Source organism: Salvia hispanica, chromosome 3 (genome assembly GCF_029641045.1).
Source record: "Salvia hispanica isolate PSC_SH4W2 chromosome 3, Shi_PSC_v1, whole genome shotgun sequence".
NCBI lineage: Eukaryota > Viridiplantae > Streptophyta > Magnoliopsida > Lamiales > Lamiaceae > Salvia > Salvia hispanica.
In genome coordinates, this window is record NC_142694.1 from 57,661,985 (window position 1) to 57,682,605 (window position 20,621).

Sequence of the window (20,621 nt, forward strand, 5' to 3'; positions counted from 1 at the left end):
TAAAATTTCTGATTGATGCTACATTTATACTAAAATGATGGTAAATGTTTGAAGTAAAATTACTAAACCACGAGAAATGTCTTAGAGCATCCGCTATGGCGGATGTCCCGGAGGATGTCGGACCGCCGTCCCGACGTCTGCGCGGACGTCCGCCATTAGGCTATCAAGGGACGGACACGGACGTTAGGTGTGGACATCGGATATCCGCGGCGTTCCCGGGACGTCCGTCGGGATATCCGCGCGACGTCCGCCATTGCGGAGAACCGACAGACGTCCCGATTTCTTAATTTAATTTAACAAAAAAAAACTCTATATATACGGCTCGTTGAAGTTCATTCCATTCACACCACCTGTTTTACTAAACGAGTTTCTCTCTCTCTACGTTTCTTTTATTTTTAGTATATCCAAAATGGCCAGTGGTAGTGGTAGTGGTAGTGGTGCGGGTGGTAGTGGAGGGGGTGATGATGACGTACGCCGACGAATGAAAGAACAGTTGCGGGCCATTACATTGAGGGAGATAAATCGCGTGTTACAAGCGGCCTTACAGCGGTAGCAGCAGCCGGCGGTACCTCGACCCATCCATCGTCGATCTATAGTCCCCCGGGACCACATCACTGGACACCATCAGTTGTACGAGGACTACTTCGCACCGGAGCCGCGGTTTGGGGGGAACATGTTCCGGCGACGTTTTAGGATGCGTCGTTCGTTTTCCTGTGTATCGTGGGCGCTTTGGAGCGTCGATACAAATGTTTCAGGATCAGAGAGGATGCGGTTGGTAAACCCGACTACACACCCATATAGAAGTGCACTGCCGCAATCAGGCAGCTCGCATACGGAGGTACGGCCGACATGTTCGGCGAATACCTCCACATCCGCGAGACAAGTGCCTGCGATTGCCTGAAGTATTTTTGTCAGGGTGTTAGGGAGATATTCGGTGATGAGTATCTTCGGAAGCCTACCTCCGAAGACTCCAGGCCCTGATGGATATGCACGGGACTTAGCACGGGTTCCGGGAATGTTGGGCAGAATAGATTGTATGCATTAGGAGTGGAAGAACTGTCCTGCCGCCTGAAAAGGGATGTACACTACCGGTTTCAAGGGCAAGAATCTCACGATGATCCTTGAAGCGGTAGCTGACTACCGGCTGTGGATTTGACATGCGTACTTTGGAGTAACCGGTTCGAACAACGATATCAACGTCCTCCAGTCGTCGCCCCTTTTCAACGACCAGTGCTTGGGCGTCGGTCCCACTGACAGTTTCGTCGTCAACGGCAATCAGCATGACATGGGCTATTATTTGGCGGATGGGATATACCCTATGTGGCCCGTCTTCGTAAAGACGATCAGATGCGCAACAGAAGAAAAGAAGATCTATTTTGCGAGTCGTCAGGAGCGCTCAAGGATGTGGAGCGGGCATTTGGTGTGCTCCAGGCTCGATGGCGGCAGTGAAGGATCCATCACGGCTATGGTATATTGACTGCATCACTGATGTCATGTACGCATGCATTATCATGCACAACATGATTGTTGAAGATGAAGGTGAAGTCCTGACTGATTGGGCCAGTGATGATGTTGATGTTGTCGGTCCAAGCCACGGTGTGGCCACGCCAATGTACGTATGGGGGTACCCCATGGAGACGCCAATCGGATCTGTGCATTTGCCGACATGCGCCAACGACAAGCCCATATTTGACTCCAGAATGATATAATTGAAGAGCTATGGACGTGGAGGGGTCGTCGTTATTAATATTTATAATGTAATTTGTTTAGTAACCTTTTGATTTTGAAATGTACTTTTTTTTTTTAATGAAATTATCATTGTTGAAATTTATCCGTTCGTATTCGTGTCGAAAATTAAATTCCGTAAAATTTATTAAATTATGTAAATTGATTAATTTGGTGAATTGGTGAATTTTTATTGTGGATGTCCGCGCGGGTAGGGGTGGGTCGATACGATATATCGTATCGAAAACGTTGTATCGTGTATCGTATCGAAAATATCGATATGAAAGAATTTCATATCGTTATCGTATCGAAAGTTTCGATATATCGAACTTTTGATATAAAAAAATTTCATATCGTTATCGTATCGATATTTCGATATATCGTACCGAAATTCGATATATAGTTAAATATCGATATATATCGAAAATAAAATATCGAAAATAAAATATCGATATATCGAAAATTTTCGATATATATCGTATTTTCGATATAAAACGATATATCGCGACATAAGAAATTCATATCGTTATCGTATCGTATCGAAAATTACGATATATCGAAAATTCGATAATTTTTCGATATTTTTCAATACAATACGAGCGATATATCATTTTTTCGGTATTTTTCCCCAGTCCTACGCGCCGGACATGTGCAGTGCCGCAGTGGGATGTCCGCGTGCAGTGGAATGTTCTTATGACGTGGCAGTAAGGTGTTCGGTCCTTATGACATGGCAAAAATTTCATAATTACCGATATACTCTTGCAACAAAACCCTAATTGCTTCAAACTATAATTAAAGGTGAAGAATAGAGTCGAAGGCCAACTTTGAGTGAGATGGGGAAGAAGATGAAGACCGAGAGAGCTGAAAACACAGAGGCCTTGCAAAACGGCGGTCTCGAATCAAGCGAAAAGCGTTCCAAAAAGAAGAGGAAAAACGTAGGTGAAGTTGTAGATCAGCCATCGCCTACTGAAACACCCACCATTACCGTAGCTCTTCCCGGCTCCATAATCAATAATACCCAATCCCTCGAACTCGCTACTCGTGTAATCTTCTTTTATTCCTTCAAAGCTTACTTGTTTTTATATAATCTGTTAATGAACTCATTGTTTTTTGGTTCAAACTCTTGTTTCTAATTGAGGCTGCTTATTCTATTAAGCTTTTTACTCTTTGATTAACTGATTATATTGATTGAGTTGAATGAGAGAATTAATGCGGGTTTTTTTGGGATTTGCTGTTCCATTTTTAATGATTGCATTCCTTTGTTTTGCACTATGTATGTTTATCGAGATGAAATTCGATGGAAGTGATTCACAACATTTTATTTACAATTAAATGGAAATGTATTTGTGTTGCCTCTCTTCTGATTTTGAGTTTTTACTTCCTTGCAGTTGGCTGGGCAGGTTGCGCGAGCTGCTGCGATCTTCCGAATCGATGAGGTTCGTCTCTGCTTGTTTCTCTATAGTGAAATCAAGTTATTGTTTAAGGCCCCTTTTGAATTTTATACCTATTTTGTGGATTTTGTTTTTCTTTTAATGACTGAAGTCTCGGAAATGCCCAGACAGGTCTTGAAATGTGCTTCCAACTGCAACATTTTTGTTCTTGCTTTGTTAACAGGTGGTTGTTTTTGATAGCAAGAATACATCGGAGGATACTTCAATTGACATGATCGGAGATGGTTCAGACAAGAATGATAGTGATGCTGCTTTCCTTATGAGAATATTGAGGTATCTCGAGACACCACAGTATCTGAGGAAGAGCCTTTTCCCAATGCATAGCAGTTTAAGAGTTGTGGTGAGTATCTTCTAGCATTATGTTCTTCTGGGGAAAACAGTATACTCTTCTGGTGCTCATTAATACTTATAAACATCTTTTTGTGTTTCTGCAGGGTTTGTTGCCCCCACTTGACGCCCCACATCATTTGCGCAAGCACGAATGGGCTACATACAGGGAAGGTAGCATGCTATAATCCTCTATAAAAGTTGATTTTTTGCACACTGCTTGCCTGCTAGTTTGACTAGTATAGTTGATGTGGTTTTGCAATGTAGTTGTGACATTGAAATTATTTTGAATTTTTCTGATAGCTTGCTACTCATATTTGCTCTTTATCTCATTTTGATGCTAATTTTGATGGTTCCATAATGTGGAGTCTGTGGACGACCGTAAATGTTTGTGTATGTGAAACATATAGGCCCTACTATGTTTCGATTTCACGGCTCTTGTAGTCACTGTAGTAAATCATCTTTCTATACGGTATATACAAATGATTCACCTGTTTGGTGCAAAGTTTGGGCATATGATGCCTTACACTTGATCTCTGAAATCTCAGGTAAGTTTCCTGTAGACATCTTGAATTGCTGATGCCCACAACTTTGCACCCTCTAAGCTGTTCAGGAATTGGATGTCAACAATTTGATTGTTCTATGACCAATAGAAGTAATTATCATCCACATGTTTGCATATAGTTGAACAGATTTAAATGCATTGATATGTGTTCATCGAGTTACACTTATACCTTTAGCCATGTCTGCCTTTATTTTTTTAAACAATTTTGAGTTGGGCAAATGATGGCTTACACTTGATCTCTGAACTTCAGGTAAGTTTTATGTCGACAATCAATTTCCTGATGCCCTCGGTTCCTTTTTTTTGGTACCTGGATATGTGTTCTCATCCTTATTGTGTTCTCCCCATTTTTCTCCAGGAATCCTAACATTTTTCTGATAAAAAGTGTAACTTCGTAGATTGTTCTCTTTCATTAATCACTAGCAGTGCCAATAATAGCAGTTTTATCTCTTTGCAATAAATTGTTAGTCTTGGGAGTATCCTTTTGTAATTCATAACTGCACTCTTTGAACATCTATTTCTTTAATAGTCAAGATTTATTTTATTTTCTTTGTGTGTTCATCACTTGGGACAGAAAATCTTAAATGCTTATTTTGTTTAACTAGAGAGTGCACGTATCTTTGTAGGTATTGCACGAGAAAAACTAGAGCAAGGTTCTGCGGGGACGCTCGTTGATGTGGGTCTAAGCAAGGTATAATTCATTTGTTGATAACCATTCCACCTTTCTTGAATCCCCATTTCCATTTCCACTTAGAGGTTTATTCACCACAAGAGTAATTTCTTTAATTTGAGGCCTTGGTATTATAGGAGTATATGTTTCCTGCAAGGTCTTTAATCATTTAAAATTTATAATCACAAACTCTACTTCATCATTTCAAATGAATATTCCCTGTTGTGAGACAACACACGTAGAAGGATTAAATGACTAAGCTTTTTCACTACAAAAGTAGCTTAATTTACTGGCTTATTGGATCCATATTGGTTGTAATTTAGAGACCCTATTCTGCAGAATATCAAGGTTGATCAAGTTCTTGAACCTGGAACGAGAGTAACTGTAGAGATGGGAACAGACCGTAATCTGGATGCAGGTCAGTGAAACCTTTCTAATTCGGACAAATTCATGCAAGAACAATGAGTTCTATGGAACAAAAATTTTCAGGTCCACGGAAAGTCGTCCCTTCTTCAAGGCCTCGAGATGAAGGAATGTATTGGGGATATAAAGTGCGATATGCTCCAAACATCAGTTCTGTGTTTAAGAACTGTCCATACCAGGTTCTGTTTTTGTTTCAATCACCTTTAGATTTGTCTAGAGAGTTAGATTGACTGAACTTTTTACTCTCCTTAACAGGGAGGATATGATCATCGGATTGGTACCTCTGAACATGGTTTAGTTATCAATTCTTCGGAGCTCACTCTACCATCATTCAGGCACCTGCTGATCGCCTTTGGTGGACTTGCGGGACTGGAAGAATGTGTTGAAGAAGATGCAACTTTGAAGGTATTTTCAAGCTCTGGGCTCAATTCTTTACCTTCTTTATACCCGCATTCACAATTTTGATGGATTGGTAAGACGAATGGTGCTGTATGATTTTAGGGAAAAACTGTGAGGGACATATTTGACTCTTATCTAAATACTTGCCCTCATCAAGGAAGCCGCACTATCCGGACAGAGGTACGTACACCCTACCATTCCTCGCTTCCCTCTGAGCTGTTCGCCCTCCCATCTATTACGCCTACCCCTAAAATTGCTCGTCTGAAAGCAGGAAGCTATCCTTATATCACTCCAATATTTTCAAGAGCCGATAAATCGGGTTTCACAGAAATATCAACAGCGAACCCAATAATTTGAACTCGGCAAAGACAGCAAAATGGCGAGAGTCTCAATGTATCTACAGACTTCTACAACAAGTTGCTAAGCCTTTTCATTGTTGAAGTTGGCCTTTTGTACAGAGTCGCACCTCTACTTTGCTGCTGTAACCAAATTGACTAGTCTGTTATCAATTGTACTGTAACTTGTAAGAACCTCATTATTAGCTGGTATTATCATTAAATATTTGTCAGGAAAATTCAATTTAAGAAAAATTAAAGGTTTTTTGCATTTATTTACTAATTTAAAATGTTGTACTCCCTCCAACCCATAAGAACAAAAGTGAGTACCAGGTACAGGAGAATGGGGTTTGAGACTGAATAGATTATGGTACTGTTGTTATTTATTTAATGCTGTTTCATACAGCATCCTACAAGTGTTCAACTTAATGAAAGCATAAGTGCATGAATAAATTAGTGTTGCTCCAAGACTTTTGACCTCTTCAACGTAACATAGCATCGCATGGTTTAATAGTGCTAACATAATAATCATGGCTACTGAATCATAAAACTAAATCATGTTCAGAAATGCTAACCTTGTAAATGTACAGCAGATCCACATTAAACCAACTAGGCTACTGTAAGAGTAGATATCTAAACATGACCATCTATAATGCAGTACTAAATCAGCTGACACTAGTTCACATCATAGTCAGGCTGATGAACTTGTAGATGCTCTAAATTTCCCCTGCATCCATGCTAACCGCCTCTCGCTTTTAAGCGATATGAAAGTTTCTCTTGCTGAAGGATTTTCGAATAAATCCAAAGCAAAAAAGTATACATTTTGATCAACACCTTGCATCTCGTCCAATATTCTTATACACTTGCTTATGGTGAATCGTTCCTCAGTTCTCATGATTGCAGCAGCTCTCATCTTTGAGGCTGCAGCGATCTCCAGCATAGCATCCACAATAGCATCCCCTGTTGCCTTACGGCTTCTCTTGTGCCTCCCTGAATGGGGAACAGTATGGTGTTTATTATGGCCATCTAACATGTTTGCTTCCTCGCCAGACCCAGAAGAAACGTCCCCATCAACGAAAGTCCGGTCACCAGACATACTTGACTTCACAACAAGCCAAATGAGGGAGGAATAAGGTTCCAGTTGCCTTCCAGAATAGCTAAGATGACCTGGATCAGAGCAATGGTAGAATCCTCTTAAATGAAAGCACCAGAGCACAACAGACAATAGCAGCAATTGACCTAATTAAAGGAATATCACATGTATTCGGTCAAAACTTGAACATACTTATTTTGTTTCAAAGGAGTAATACATCCTATCTATAACCCCATCAGAACTAAATGCAGACATATATGCATGGTTAATCCCAATTACACTAAAAAGGGAAGAGAAGGATACTGGATGTATGTTGATGGAGATGGCATTATGTGGAATTGATGGCTAAAATAAGCACGAAGGCTTCATACATGGACAGGCTCCAAATGAGAATGCTATCCGAATATCAGTAAGTAGATATACACTCAATTTTTCTCGGTTGGGACATGCATATTCCAAATGTTCTCAGAATTTAAGCACTTGAGAAACACTCATCTCAACAGAAGTAGTAAAACAAAATACAAAAACACAAGAGATAGATCATTTAAGCACAGAATTCAAAAGAATGAATACTAAAGCATCTCAATTGGAATTAACAGCCAGGAAAAGTGCCAATTCATATAAAAATTAAACATTTTTTGAGCAAGGAGGAGCCTAAGCCTAAACAAGTTCCGATCTCGAAGTGTGAGATGCAGCAACAACAATAATGATTGTAAAATAGAATAAACATAGAATGAAAGTAGATAGAGTCGGGGTTTCCAGCTGCACATATACATGTAATTTTCGGTTAATTAATCCTGGAGTGAAGATCGAGAACTACGCCATAGGCTATGAGTTAAGCTCACGCCTCAAAGTCATATGCAAACAATAATCAAATACAGAGACACATTCACAAAAAAGAGAAGATTGGGTGAAAATTGAAAATCAGAAAGAGCAGTTGCATAATGAAATCGACCATATAAAATTAATTCAGAAGAAACGAGTATGATCAGACACAGAAAATATGCATGAAAAAGTGAAGCGTAGAAAGGATTCAATAATTATTAACCGGGAGAAAACCTGAGAGAATGAAACACCACAGTCAGAACTGGAAGAAGAAGAAGAAGAAGATTAAATGAATTAAAAGGGGCCTATTATTATTTGAATACTACTCCCTCCGTCCCCGATTAAGAGTCACACTTTTCCATTTCGATCCATCCCCGATTAAGAGTCACACTTTTCTATTTTGGTCCGTTCCTGATTAAGAGTCACACTTCATTTTTACCATAAATAGTAATTAGGTCTCATATTCCACTAACTCAATTCACTCACATTTTATTACAAAACCAATATAAAAAAATGGGTAACACATTCCACTAACTTTTTCAACCAACTTTTCTTTACATTTCTTAAAATTCGTGCCCGGTCAAAATGTGACTCCTAATAGGGGACGGAGGGAGTATTAAAATTACTTGTTTCTTTGTTAATGAGCGGAGGTTGTAAACTGGTAGGCCCAACCCAAAGCCCATCTTCTTGGTCACCAATTGTTGTATTTTGATTGGGCCTTATGGGACTTCCGATATTTCACAATTGTCATTCTATTAATAGGCTTTAATATTCAACAAGATACTACTCCTAGTAGTAGTTATTGCACTAGTATTTATTAGGGACGACACTCTTACTCCTTTTGAATAAAATAAATAAATAAATTTTCACATGACATCATTTTAAGTAATTATCATCTTGCTGATATTTTGTTTTTGTTACAGTATTTAGATCCTAGTTGCTATTCCTTCTTAGGGGCTAAAATGAGACTCTTCTATTATAGTGGAGTAAAAAATGAGGAAGGGGACTTTTGAAATGACATGGGTTTTAATGCAAAATTAGTAAAATATGAGAGAGATAGATAGAAAAATATGTTAGTGGAAAATGAGTGTCACCTCATTAGAGAGAAAGAAAATTTCCTTAAATAGAAAGTTTCTATTTTCTGGGACGCACCAAAAAGGAAAGAGATTTTTATTTTTAGGGGACGGATGAATATAATAAAGTATGGAGAAAAAAGAGAATGAAATAGAATAAACTAAAAGAGAGAATGAAGTTAATTATTGCCGGAAAATGAGATGTCTCGCTTAGTTCGGAACATCTCGAAAAGATATAGGTCTTACTTAGTATAGGATGGAGAGAGTATTCGATTACGTTTCATATTCTATCTTTGTTCATAAAAAAAGTACTACTAGTTGACAATAGAGTCTTAATACAAATTGGATAAAGTGAGACAGATTGAGATCATGACATGTATCGTACACAGTACTGAAAAATGAGACCCATTTGTCAGATTAAAATTTATCATAAATATAGAGACTAATTTTGATAGATAGACCAAATTAAATTGAATATCATATGTATTTTTCATGGATGTGCAGTGTTACTATATATTTTCTTCTTTTCGTTTCCGCTCTTTATACTTTGTATCATTACAATTCCTCCATCCATTTTTTTGGGGAGGGATTAGTAATAATCAAAGCACTAATTAATGAACTAAGACAGTATTATTATATGGAGTGTCATTAATTATGATCATGAATGATAGTGCATCTTAAGCATTGATTTGTCATTATTAATATTGGAAATGAAGAGGTGAATGGAAGCGAAGGTTCTGGACGAAAGAATGATTGAAAAGAAGAGCCATTAGAAATGCAAAAGAATGGTCGAAATTAAGTGAGCGGTGAAGCTCAACTGGAAAGCAAAATTATAATCATGCATGTCTAGTAGTGATGGATCATGTTTGACTATGATTGTGGGGAAGATGCACCTTACATTCACACAAATATTCAAATATTCTTTCAAGTACAAAAAGTGCAAATTAAATATAAAATAATTATTCGAAAATTTTGATAATAAAACATCGAAACTGAGCTATAGGATGCTTCCTTTCCTCTTCTTCAAACATTTCGTGACTTGGATGAATGATGTACACAAATTAAAAGTAAAATCAATTGCATAGTGGTGATCATTACAATTCCAATCGATACAATGAATTTTATTAATGTGCACAACCTACTCACTACTAGTCTCTATATGGCCATGTTAGCATCGAGTATAGACTTAATTAGTTTATTTCTTACACAATTAAGCATTTTCAATTTATTAAAGTTAATAAAAATCATATACTAATGAAGCAGACTATTGATGAAAAAAATGAATAAAATTATTCTTGGCTGCTAGTTATATATACTCCATATTTTACCATGTGATGTGTGAATAAATTCTAAAACACTAGTATGAATTTAAATTCGTTGGGTGTTTGTGGAATGTCATCGTCCAGTCCTGTTAATTTGCTGTTTGTGAGTCCACTGCTTTACACTCCACTCCAAATCTCCCATATTTTCAACCCTTCAATTCTCATCATTACTCCCACTCCAATTTCTTCGATTCATTTCATCTCCACATATCAAATCTCTCTATATAATCATTTTTACTTTTAGGGCAATTTATGTCCTCATTTTCTTTATAAGCTAACTTCAGAAATCGGAATAGAATTCTTCGATCTTCGCACAAATTCCAGACTTTAATTAGTATTTAATTTGTGTGTTGGAGAGTGTGCAACTATGTGCATGTGTTTAATTAACTTGGGAGGCAGGCATTCTCTATGATGGCATGTGATTATATGCTAATTCCTTGTTGCTTCCGCTTAACTTGGAATAATTCAAGTCAGAAACTCTAATAACTAAACTTGGATGTTAATTAAAGTTCATAAAACTATACTAAGCCGACGTCATTATATTTTTAATTGTTAATTAAATTAAAATCCCAATTTATTACCTAAATAACGTGGTTTTATTGTCATATAATATTTAATTTTGTCACATCAGTTTCGATTTTGACCTATCATAGGACATTTGTGAAAAAATGAAATATTATGATTTTATATTTTAATTTCAAAAGATGTGGAATTAATCAAAAGTCAACACAAAGTTGTTAGTATTAAATGACAATTATTACATATTTATTAAGTTATATTCAATTTCTCTGATCATGCATCCATATATATTCGGCAATACTACAATATTACTCAATTGGTTATATGGCTAGCTGCATCCACTAGAATGGGGCTGTTATTATATTTCTTTAATCCAATTAATATATGTTAATCGACATGATGTAAAGCTAAGCAAACTCCACCAATGCATGTTTGGCAACACTATTTATTGTATTCTATATTTACTATAGATTCTACCTTGTATAACCACTAAAGTTTGGTGAAGAGATTCTTCCCCTCTATAAAATACATTAACTTAATTTCCACTTTTTAATGATCAAACCACTAAAGTTTATAAAATATAATAAACAAAACGCTATTGTATATTGCTTTTTGTAATTACTGATTTTATTACTTTATTTTATATTGAGATCGATCCTATAATTAACAGATCGAATTCAGCTACTCATCATCATGCATTAGAAATATTGAAATTGGTGTAGCCACATATATTTGTTTTTTGTCATAATTGTAGATGGACTCATGCATGCTTGGAAAGCGAGCGCAATGAAAGGGAATCATAATTATAGTACTTACTTTACAAAATACAATCTTTTTGTAGTATAGCACAATAAAATGTTCACACTCTTCACATTTACTTGATCACCGAATGACATTAGTGAACATACAATAATTCTTATGTAAATATGTAATGATATATAGCTCGCTAATTATACTGATTAATGATTATATACACTGCTTTTGACCTTACTTTAATTAATTTCTTTAAAATTTATTGATTAAATAACTGTATGTTTAAATACAGAAGCCTTAAGTAATTATTAAAATCTATGCATACTTAATGATCTGATGAAAAAAACAAAAATAAACATATGTAGTAATTAGCATTAAAGTGGTAAAACTCAATTTAGACACATATTCATGCTTTAGGTGTTTATCATATAATCCTACCGTTTAATTTTGTTTGAGTTGATATAATCTTACCACTGAATTAAGAGTCGCGGATAGTTAACTTGGCAACTTTTAGTTTAACCACAAATGAATCTGGTAAGTTCCTATTTTGCAAAAAATGGGGACGTAGTGGATCCCTTATGTTTTCAACGACATAACCTAATGCTGCTTTATTTCAATGATAGAAACAAATCCTACAATATTAAAAATAAAATAAAATAATATAAGATGGCCACTACACTTTTGATTGATGGCAAGTATACTAGTACCTCACATGGTATGGATTGAATAGACAAATATATATATATATCTTAGGTTCATCAAATTAACACACATCTCTTTTTCGTACGTATTTTGAAAAAAATCATAATAAATAGTTTACAGTGGAGAAAAAACAAAATAAAAAAGAGAATAATATAGATAAAACACTCCTGTACATTATCTCTCTTATTAAATTTTCCTTTCATTTTGACTATTTATTTCTATGATTTTTTCGAAACACATGCGAAAAAGTAACATGGGAGTATTAATCAATTCCACAACAAAAGAAAACCTATATCCATGCAATTTAATGATTTTTTATAGAACATGCGAGAATAATACATACTGCCAATATAAATAGATTACTAGGTGTAGTATATATTAATATATATAGTCGGTAGTTTGATGATTATTTTAATGAATTATTATTGTACTTGTAGGGGCCGGGTTTGGGAGGGGGGGTGATTTTTTATTAATATCTTGTAAGTTGAAAAATACATAAAAAGACGTTACATATTAAGTAGTATAGTATACTACAAGATATATATTCAAGGCAGATGGGTTGTAGCAGCACGTCTCTTCCACCAAATAATTACGCCTTACACATTTCATTATCAACATAATTATGTGTTCGTGTCGCTTTTCTAATACTATACAATTGTATTTGTAGATGAAATTACTTGCTTAATAACTTATATATGTACAAGTAATAGTAAAATCTTTTCAAAGGGTCAATTCCGGCTTATAGATTGATAAATCTATGTGATATTTCATGAGGACCTTCTTCAATCTCAACAATTTTTTTATGCCAAAATATTTATTTGCGCATTGTGAGACACAATTGTGAAGCTGCAAGTTTATAAAAATTGGGATGCTGAAATCTGAATATATATTCAGTGATTCTAAGTTAGTAGTTGCTTAAGACTAGGCTATTAATTAATGCAAGTTATGCATAAAATAACGAATGCAAAAAATATGATCACAACTAAAAAAAATAAACTCATGCTGTTAAAAACTAATTAGTTTGACTCACTAATCCTCCTTTTTCTCTCTCTGAGTTATATATGTTATTTAAATTAAGGCCTAAGGGGCATCACATATAAATATGTTAGTGGTTTGACTTTATAAACTGGAGACAGTATGATTCGTTGAATATATATGGTCCTATACTCCTATCTATAATCAATGCAATATTTGAGAGGAGAAAAAAGAATAATTAAACATATAGTAACAAATATACATTGAATGAAAAATAGAAATGGTAGACAAATTAATCAAGAGGGGGTGGATTGGGAATAAGCAATATTTATCAATATATTATTTAAACAGTTTATGAAACATCAAAATATAAAATATTCAATATATAGTATATCATGCATGTGGCTGCAATATTAACCTCGTTGTTATAATCTGAAGATCATGTAGTTTATAAATGAACACATTACTAAACAACACACATAATTAATGAATACATCAAATATAAGGACAACTTAAATGAAACATCAATGTAAATAGTTCAACATCAATTAATGTCATACATAATTTACATATGTAGTTTTTATATTATTAAATTGTTTGACACATATTTGATGTGAACCCAATTCCATTGATGTTAATGCTGTAGCAGTACCTTAACTTTTGTTAATGAGTGATGTAGGAGAAACTATTTTGTTTTCAACTTTGTTCTGAAAAAATCAATTAATGATTTTAATAAGGGTTTTTGGCCTTTTAAACCAAAACATTTTCCCAAATTCCGGTTTTTCCCATGAACTATGAGATTTGTTTCTAAAATCACAAACTTTCATTTCGTTAGGATTTTCCCCCGGCGGGTCATCGACGAAACCCGGGTTGTCTACGTGTCAATTTTAATCCTATTTGTCACTAAATTGATTACTTGGATCCTATTTGGCACAATAAATTATTACATAACAAATGACAACTTTTGAATAAACAAAACACCACTTTAACATTTTGAATTATGCTATTCGGGTCGGAAATGTGCTATTCGGGTCGGGTCGGGAAAATCCTAGCGAAAGGAAAGTTCGTGGTTTTAAAAACAAATCTCATAGTTCATGGAAAAAACCAGAATTCGGGGAAAGGTTTTGGTTTAAAAAGCCAAAAACCCTTTTAAAAACTAGTACTACTTCGTACGTCTCTATTCCTGATGGGTTGTATTCTTTTTTAGATCGTCTAATTATAATGGGTCGTATTCTTTTTTTAGATCGTCTGGATATAGCTGAGTCATTTTATTTTTCGAAAAAATCCAACACACTTAATCCGTGTTACTTTACTCTCATTGTGAACTTGATATCAAAAAGAAATGTTTATATTACTAATAGGACAAAAGGAGTAATTAGTTTGATAATCCTTCTCTTTCCCTTCGTTTCTCTCTCCGAGTTAAGTGAAGGCCTATGAGGTCATTCATATATGAATAAGTTAGCGGTTTGACTTTATAAACTACAAACATGATTCGTTGAATAATGTATATGGTCCTATCTATAATCAATGGAGGAAAGCAATTAATATTGAAAGGAGAAAAAAGAATAATTAATCATGTAACAAATTAAATAGAGTGAAAGAAAATAGAAATGGTGGACAAATTGATGAGGGGGGTGGGAGGGAGGTGGGTTAGGAATAAGCAGTAGGCTAGATAACATGTAATAATGCATAAAGTAGAATAAAATAATTCAGCTTGGCTGGTCATTGACTTTCTTTTTATTATTTTAATTTCCTGACGTTTTGTTTTATTAAATGATTAATACTAAAATATAAATTTGGTCCTATACAGTGACTCTAAAAAACTTTTAGGTCCTTTACATTACATTTATTATCTTTTTACATTTATTATCTTTTGATCCTAAACAATATATCTTAGTCAAAATTAACATTTTTTTCGTTAAATGTAACGATCAATTATAATTTGACCAAATTAGTGACTTAATTATAATCCAACTAACCGATTAACCTAAATAATTCAATATTAAAAATTTTAAAATATTTTTCACTTATATCAAAATATATTAATAATCATAAATGTTTAATACAAATTTAATAACATTAAAATTGAATTATAATTTATAAAATATTCAAAAAATTAATAATACTCCATTTGTCCCAAGAGTCCTGTTTTGCCATTTCGATCAGTCCCACAATAAGAGTCTTATTTCAATTTTACCATAAATGGTAGGTAGGCCCCACATTCCACCAACTTATTCCACTCACATTTTATTATAAAACGAATATATATAAGTCGGACTCATATTCCACTAACTTATTCAACCCACTTTTCTTTACATTTCTTAAAACCCGTGCCATAACCAACTATTCCGGGACGGATGGAGTATTAAAATTTATTAAATATTTTTTTACCTATAATAAAAATTAAATTAAATTAAATTTTCACAAATTTTATTTTTATTATAGGTAAATATTTCATAAGTTTTAATTTAATTAAATTTTTATCAAATACTTTATATATTGTAAGTTAATTTTTATTATAGGTAAAAATATTTATAAATTTTAATATTAAATTAATTAGATTAATCTAACTAATTAGATTTAAAATTAAGTTATTTTTTTTTTGTTAAATTATTTTCGACCGTTAAGTTAAACAAAAAAATGTTAATTTTGGATGAAAAAAATATTATTTAGGTCCAAAAATAACAAACTTAATATAAATAATCAAAAAGTTTTTTAAGGAAATGTAAAGGAGCAAATTTAAATATTAGTGAATGATTAATAATGAAGCCACGAACACACCCTCTCGCTTTCTACCTCGTTATATTCAGTTGCATTTCCCCTCCCTTCTTCACTCACTCCATCTCAAACAAATTTCTCATTCCTCTCTCTTTCTCTCATAGCTATTCATATCATCACCATCATCATCATCTTCTTCGTCGATTAATCCTGGATCAATTTCTCGGATTTTCAATTCCTTAATCCTACTTTTATAAAAACCTTTCCGAGTATGTAATCTTGTGTTTTTCAGGTTTCTAGCTTCAAAATTCTCTTACCAAAAAAAAGAAAAAAAATTCATTTCTACTGAATTCTATGCATCCATCTCTTATTTGCTAGTTGCAGATTAAGCTGGATTTGTTATCTCCTATTCCGTAGCTGCACCTTTAAAAAAACCTTCCAATTATGTAACTTCACCTTTCTTCAATCAAACCTTCATCCTCTCCAAAAAAAAAAAAAAAAAAAAAATCAAAAAAACAAAAGTCTGGTATGCTGAATCTGTGAGTAGTGATCGCGATCGATCTGGATACAACACAGCATCTCGTGTAGCTCCAACTTTAAAAAAACCTACACAGCATGTAACTGTAGCCGTATCCATCTTCACCTCGCGTTTTCCGCTACTTTTTTTTATTTAAAAAAAAAACAAAAAAAAAAAGAGATAGATCGAGATCGAGATCGAGATTTGAGAATGAGCGGGGACTACGAAGCTGGAAACACGGCGATCTCTGCACCGGCGACGCCGGGGACGCCGACGCCGCTGATGCCATCGCTGAGGGTGGACTCGATGTCGTACGATCGGAAGTCAATGCCTCGGTGCAAGTGCCTGCCCGTTGATGCGCCCACTTGGGGCGCCCCTCACACATGCCTCACCGACTTCTCTGTGCCTGATATCTCACTCACTCGCAAGGTATTTTTTTTCATTTTTTTAAACGCAATGATATTCGTGTGATTGCTTTCGTCTTTTTCTGTTGTGTGGGGTCCCACCTTTTTTTTCAACGAACTAGAGCAGCTGCATTAGTATTACCACATAAATGGTGAAACAAATGGCTCCACCAATTCTATAGCTAAGCCTCAATTATTTAATTGCGGATTAATCAAGGTTTTATTTTGACTAATAAAACATAGTTATCGGGATTGGATCTTGTCTAATGAAGTTGGTAAATGTATTTGTTTCATATGGAGAATTGAGTAATTATATATTGAGAATAATTGAGAGAGGTGAAAAAGCAGATTGATGCTTTTTGTTTTGGTATTATTTGATTAAATGGTGATGTGCCACAAGCCTGTCACCTATTTTTTGACTCTTATGTATATCACTGTCTGTTATGTTACTCGCGAATTGATGTGACGCCTTTCCTTTTCACATTTCCATCATACTCCTTTCCGCAATGTTTTTTTCTATTACAAAGCCAAAAGCAAGGGTGGACTATAACTCATTACTTTAGCACTCATCAGAGCATTCATAGTAGGCGGACTATACCATTGTTTGGCTATAGTATGCTATTGTAGATGGTCACCCTAATCCCCACTCATGGTTTAGGGTGGGGCTTAGGATGACCATATACGGTGGCATACTATCCTCCGCAACTATGGGGTGAGGTTTAGGGTGACCATTTATAGTGACTGACTATAGCCCGAACATTGCTACAATCATGAGCTATAGTCCCCCCTATGAATGGTTCCATCCACCGCAGGCATTTGGACTATAGTCCGGACTATAACTTTTTATTAAAAATTTTTCTTTATCTTGTTTTTCACTTTATAAATACACCACATTTTACTAATTTTCTCATGCCTTCCAATCTCTTAGTTTTTAGTACTCCCTCCGTCGATCGATGAACCACTTTTCTTTTTGGTTTGTCCCAACAAAGATGTCACATTACTAAAATGGAAACATTTTTTTTCTACTTTATTCCCCTCACTTACTTTACTCTCTCCACTTAATGTACAATTTTTGGTAATGTACTTCATATTCCACTAACTTATTCCCTATTCATATTTTATTAGTATAAAATTAATATTTCATTTGTCCTAATAAAAATGAAATGTTTTTCATTCAAGTTGTTCCATTCAAAATAAAATGTTTATTAAAATAAAAGCATCATCTCTATTTTTCTCCCTCTTTTACTTTAGTCTCCTTTAACTAATTCACAAAAGTAGTACTCCCTTCGTCCCACAAAGATTGTCTCATTTTTTCATTTCCATCCGCCCTACAAAGTTTGTCTCATTTCACTTTTACCATTTTTGGTAGTGGACCTCATATTCCACTAACTCATTCCTACTCACATTTTATTATAAAACTAATACTTTAAAAGTAGAACCCACATTCCACCAACTTTTTCAAACTCACTTTTCATTACATTTCTTAAAACCCGTGTTGGGTCAAAGTGGGACTATCTTTGTGGGACGGAGGGAGTATCAATTAATGACCAAAATAAAATGTTCTTCTCTCTTGCACAAAATAAAATGGAAACAGCACCAACATTTTCAAACGCACTTGATATTACATTTCTTAAAATGTAGTAGTAACAATTAATGACGGAGTAGTATCAATAATTTTAGAAAAGAGACATTAGGAGCAACTTGGTAGAGTGGATAACAATGTGTGTTCTTATTGTGTTGTGCAGCTGGGAGCAGAGTTCGTAGGCACATTCATCCTGATATTCGCAGCGACGGCGGGGCCGATCGTGAACGAGAAGTACAACGGGGTGGAGAGCCTGATCGGGAACGCAGCGTGCGCGGGGCTGGCGGTGATGATCGTGATCCTGTCGACGGGCCACATCTCCGGTGCACATCTGAACCCGTCCCTCACCATCGCCTTCGCCGCCCTCCGCCACTTCCCCTGGGTCCAAGTCCCCGCCTACATCGCCGCCCAGGTGTCCGCCTCCATCTGCGCCTCCTTCGCCCTCAAGGGCGTCTTCCACCCCTTCCTCTCCGGCGGCGTCACCGTCCCCTCCGTCGCCACCGGACAGGCCTTCGCCCTCGAGTTCCTCATCACCTTCAACCTCCTCTTCGTCGTCACCGCCGTCGCCACCGACACCCGCGCGGTCGGGGAGTTGGCGGGAATAGCGGTTGGGGCCACGGTGATGCTTAACATCCTGGTGGCGGGCCCGTCCAGCGGCGGGTCGATGAATCCGGTAAGGACGCTGGGGCCCGCGGTGGCGTCAGGGAACTACAAGTCCATATGGATATATCTGGTGGCGCCTACTCTCGGGGCGGTTGCGGGGGCGGCTATCTACACGCTTGTTAAGCTCCGTGGGGAAGAAGAGGAAGCGCCCCGCCCGGTCAGGAGCTTCCGCCGCTGATTCGTGTCTGCCTCTTTCCGATTATGTATGTTATGGTTTGATGAAATAAAGGCCGGGGACGACGAGACAATATTTATTGATTATGACAATCGCCCTGAGTGAGTGATGAACTAATGTGTGTGTTTGTGTGCTTGGACAACTTTGTAATATTTTCTTCTGTTTCACTACTTCGTGCTATACATATACAGTTGTTGTGTGCTAAGTTCTTTGATTTGCTTTTAAATTCATGGTCGTCCTATATTCTGATATAAGGTGTGATATTAGAATTATACATATAGTTATATAAGGTGTGAGTCAAATTAAAGACAATATGTTTTGGTTTAGAGTCAGTTATTTAATTTCATAAATTAGAGTTGATTATTTTGTTTCCATAGTTGGTATATTAGTGGTAGGGATGTCAATGTAGCCCGTAACCTGTGGGCCGGTCCGAATAGCCCGCCAAATTTACAGGGTTAGGGCTGAAAATTTGTAGCCCGATAAAATTACAGCCCGATTAGCCCGCACCCGATTAACCTGTAACCCGTTAGGGCCAAACCCGAAAACCCGATAAAATTTCTATCGTTCTATTTGTTTGACTCTAATTCGACACTTTATTGGTTATTTTATAATATAGGTTACCAAAAAATAACTATCAATTTTATATATTAAATATATAAATTATATATTAAATTTCTATTAACATAATAATAGATATATAAATTAAAAACTTCAAATTCACTAAAAAATATATTTAAAATTCTAAAACATGCTTTAAAATTTCTTGATGTTTATGTTTTATTTTGCATAAATCTCAAATATTAGTATTTGATCATGTTTATGTTTGAGTTTAAGCATATATTTCAAATTTATCATAATTAAATATTTTACATTTTATAAATATAACTATTTTTCACCATTATTTATTGGATTGAACACATGTTAATTTTATCAGTAGCAACCCGATTAGCCCGCTAGGCTAGCCTGAAACCCGAGCTTTTAGGGTTAGGGTTGAACTTTCATAACCCGAAAAAATCACAGCCCGATTAGCCCGCACCCGATTGACCCGCAACCCGAATAGGGCTGGCCCGATCGACATCCCTAATTAGTGGTATAGTTAGTGGCGTATTGCTAGTTCATGTTGCACGTTTCTCTATAAATAGTTGTAATCCTTTGTGGCATTAAATCAGGGAAGGATAGACCGCCATATTTACCTTTTCCTTAGTTTATCAAGGCTTCTTAAATTTCCGTAAGTATAATTATTTTATTGGAGTTGGAAATTAGAATCCACTTCAAGGATTCAAGTTCATAACAGAAAACACCACCAACGTGAATCATCACAATTTATTGCAATTCAACTAATGCAACTATATAGTAGTGCTCCTACCTTATTTGGTTATAAGATATGGACGAATGGAGCCGCATCTCA

General features: G+C 35.6%; 3 protein-coding genes, 2 non-coding genes and 1 pseudogene across 7 annotated transcripts; 5 read left to right on the forward strand and 1 right to left on the reverse strand.

Annotated features, from left to right (window-relative positions):
* Positions 1-34: 34 nt before the first annotated feature.
* On the forward strand, positions 35-981 carry LOC148931133 (uncharacterized; annotated as a pseudogene).
* A 1,522-nt stretch (positions 982-2,503) lies between these two features.
* LOC125214424 (methyltransferase C9orf114 protein) lies at positions 2,504-6,167 on the forward strand. 2 transcript variants are annotated; one of them, XM_089068983.1, is made up of 11 exons: positions 2,504-2,768; positions 3,114-3,161; positions 3,340-3,516; positions 3,611-3,675; positions 3,975-4,051; positions 4,692-4,756; positions 5,075-5,153; positions 5,225-5,337; positions 5,414-5,563; positions 5,660-5,737; positions 5,829-6,167. In XM_089068983.1, the coding sequence occupies exons 1-11, from the start codon at positions 2,559-2,561 to the stop codon at positions 5,907-5,909; spliced, it is 1,143 nt and encodes a 380-aa protein (XP_088925109.1). In that variant the 5' UTR covers positions 2,504-2,558; the 3' UTR covers positions 5,910-6,167. The 2 variants fall into 2 exon arrangements, with proteins under 2 accessions (XP_088925109.1, XP_047971404.1); XM_048115447.2 differs by lacking the exon at positions 3,975-4,051 and having other exon boundaries at positions 3,611-3,677.
* On the forward strand, positions 4,024-4,087 carry LOC125217229 (small nucleolar RNA snoR101). The gene has a single exon (XR_007175647.1). It is a non-coding gene; the product is annotated as a small nucleolar RNA snoR101 (small nucleolar RNA).
* LOC125217227 (small nucleolar RNA snoR101) lies at positions 4,292-4,353 on the forward strand. The gene has a single exon (XR_007175645.1). It is a non-coding gene; the product is annotated as a small nucleolar RNA snoR101 (small nucleolar RNA).
* Positions 6,168-6,409: 242 nt separating the features above from the next.
* On the reverse strand, positions 6,410-8,158 carry LOC125214425 (uncharacterized). Of its 2 annotated transcripts, none has more exons than XM_048115448.2 (2): positions 8,045-8,158; positions 6,410-7,059 (listed from the first exon to the last, which is right to left on the reverse strand). In XM_048115448.2, exon 2 carries the CDS (start codon positions 6,986-6,988, stop codon positions 6,584-6,586), a length of 405 nt encoding a protein of 134 aa, XP_047971405.1. In that variant the 5' UTR covers positions 6,989-7,059; positions 8,045-8,158; the 3' UTR covers positions 6,410-6,583. The 2 variants fall into 2 exon arrangements, with proteins under 2 accessions (XP_047971405.1, XP_047971406.1); XM_048115449.2 differs by having other exon boundaries at positions 6,410-7,131; positions 8,045-8,059.
* A 7,808-nt stretch (positions 8,159-15,966) lies between these two features.
* Positions 15,967-19,418, forward strand: NIP5;1 (NOD26-like intrinsic protein 5;1). Its single transcript, XM_048114932.2, has 2 exons — positions 15,967-16,818; positions 18,539-19,418. Exons 1-2 carry the CDS (start codon positions 16,600-16,602, stop codon positions 19,214-19,216), a joined length of 897 nt encoding a protein of 298 aa, XP_047970889.1. The 5' UTR covers positions 15,967-16,599; the 3' UTR covers positions 19,217-19,418.
* The last annotated feature ends 1,203 nt before the right edge of the window (positions 19,419-20,621 follow it).

Excerpts from the sequence above, each read along its gene's own strand:
- LOC125214424 (XM_089068983.1), top strand. The coding sequence starts at position 2,559 with ATGGGGAAGAAGATGAAGACCGAGAGAGCTGAAAACACAGAGGCCTTG. Across the intron at positions 3,162-3,339 it reads CGATCTTCCGAATCGATGAG|GTGGTTGTTTTTGATAGCAA; the intron begins GTTCGTCTCTGC and ends CTTTGTTAACAG. Across the intron at positions 3,517-3,610 it reads ATAGCAGTTTAAGAGTTGTG|GGTTTGTTGCCCCCACTTGA; the intron begins GTGAGTATCTTC and ends GTGTTTCTGCAG.
- LOC125214425 (XM_048115448.2), bottom strand. The coding sequence starts at position 6,988 with ATGTCTGGTGACCGGACTTTCGTTGATGGGGACGTTTCTTCTGGGTCT.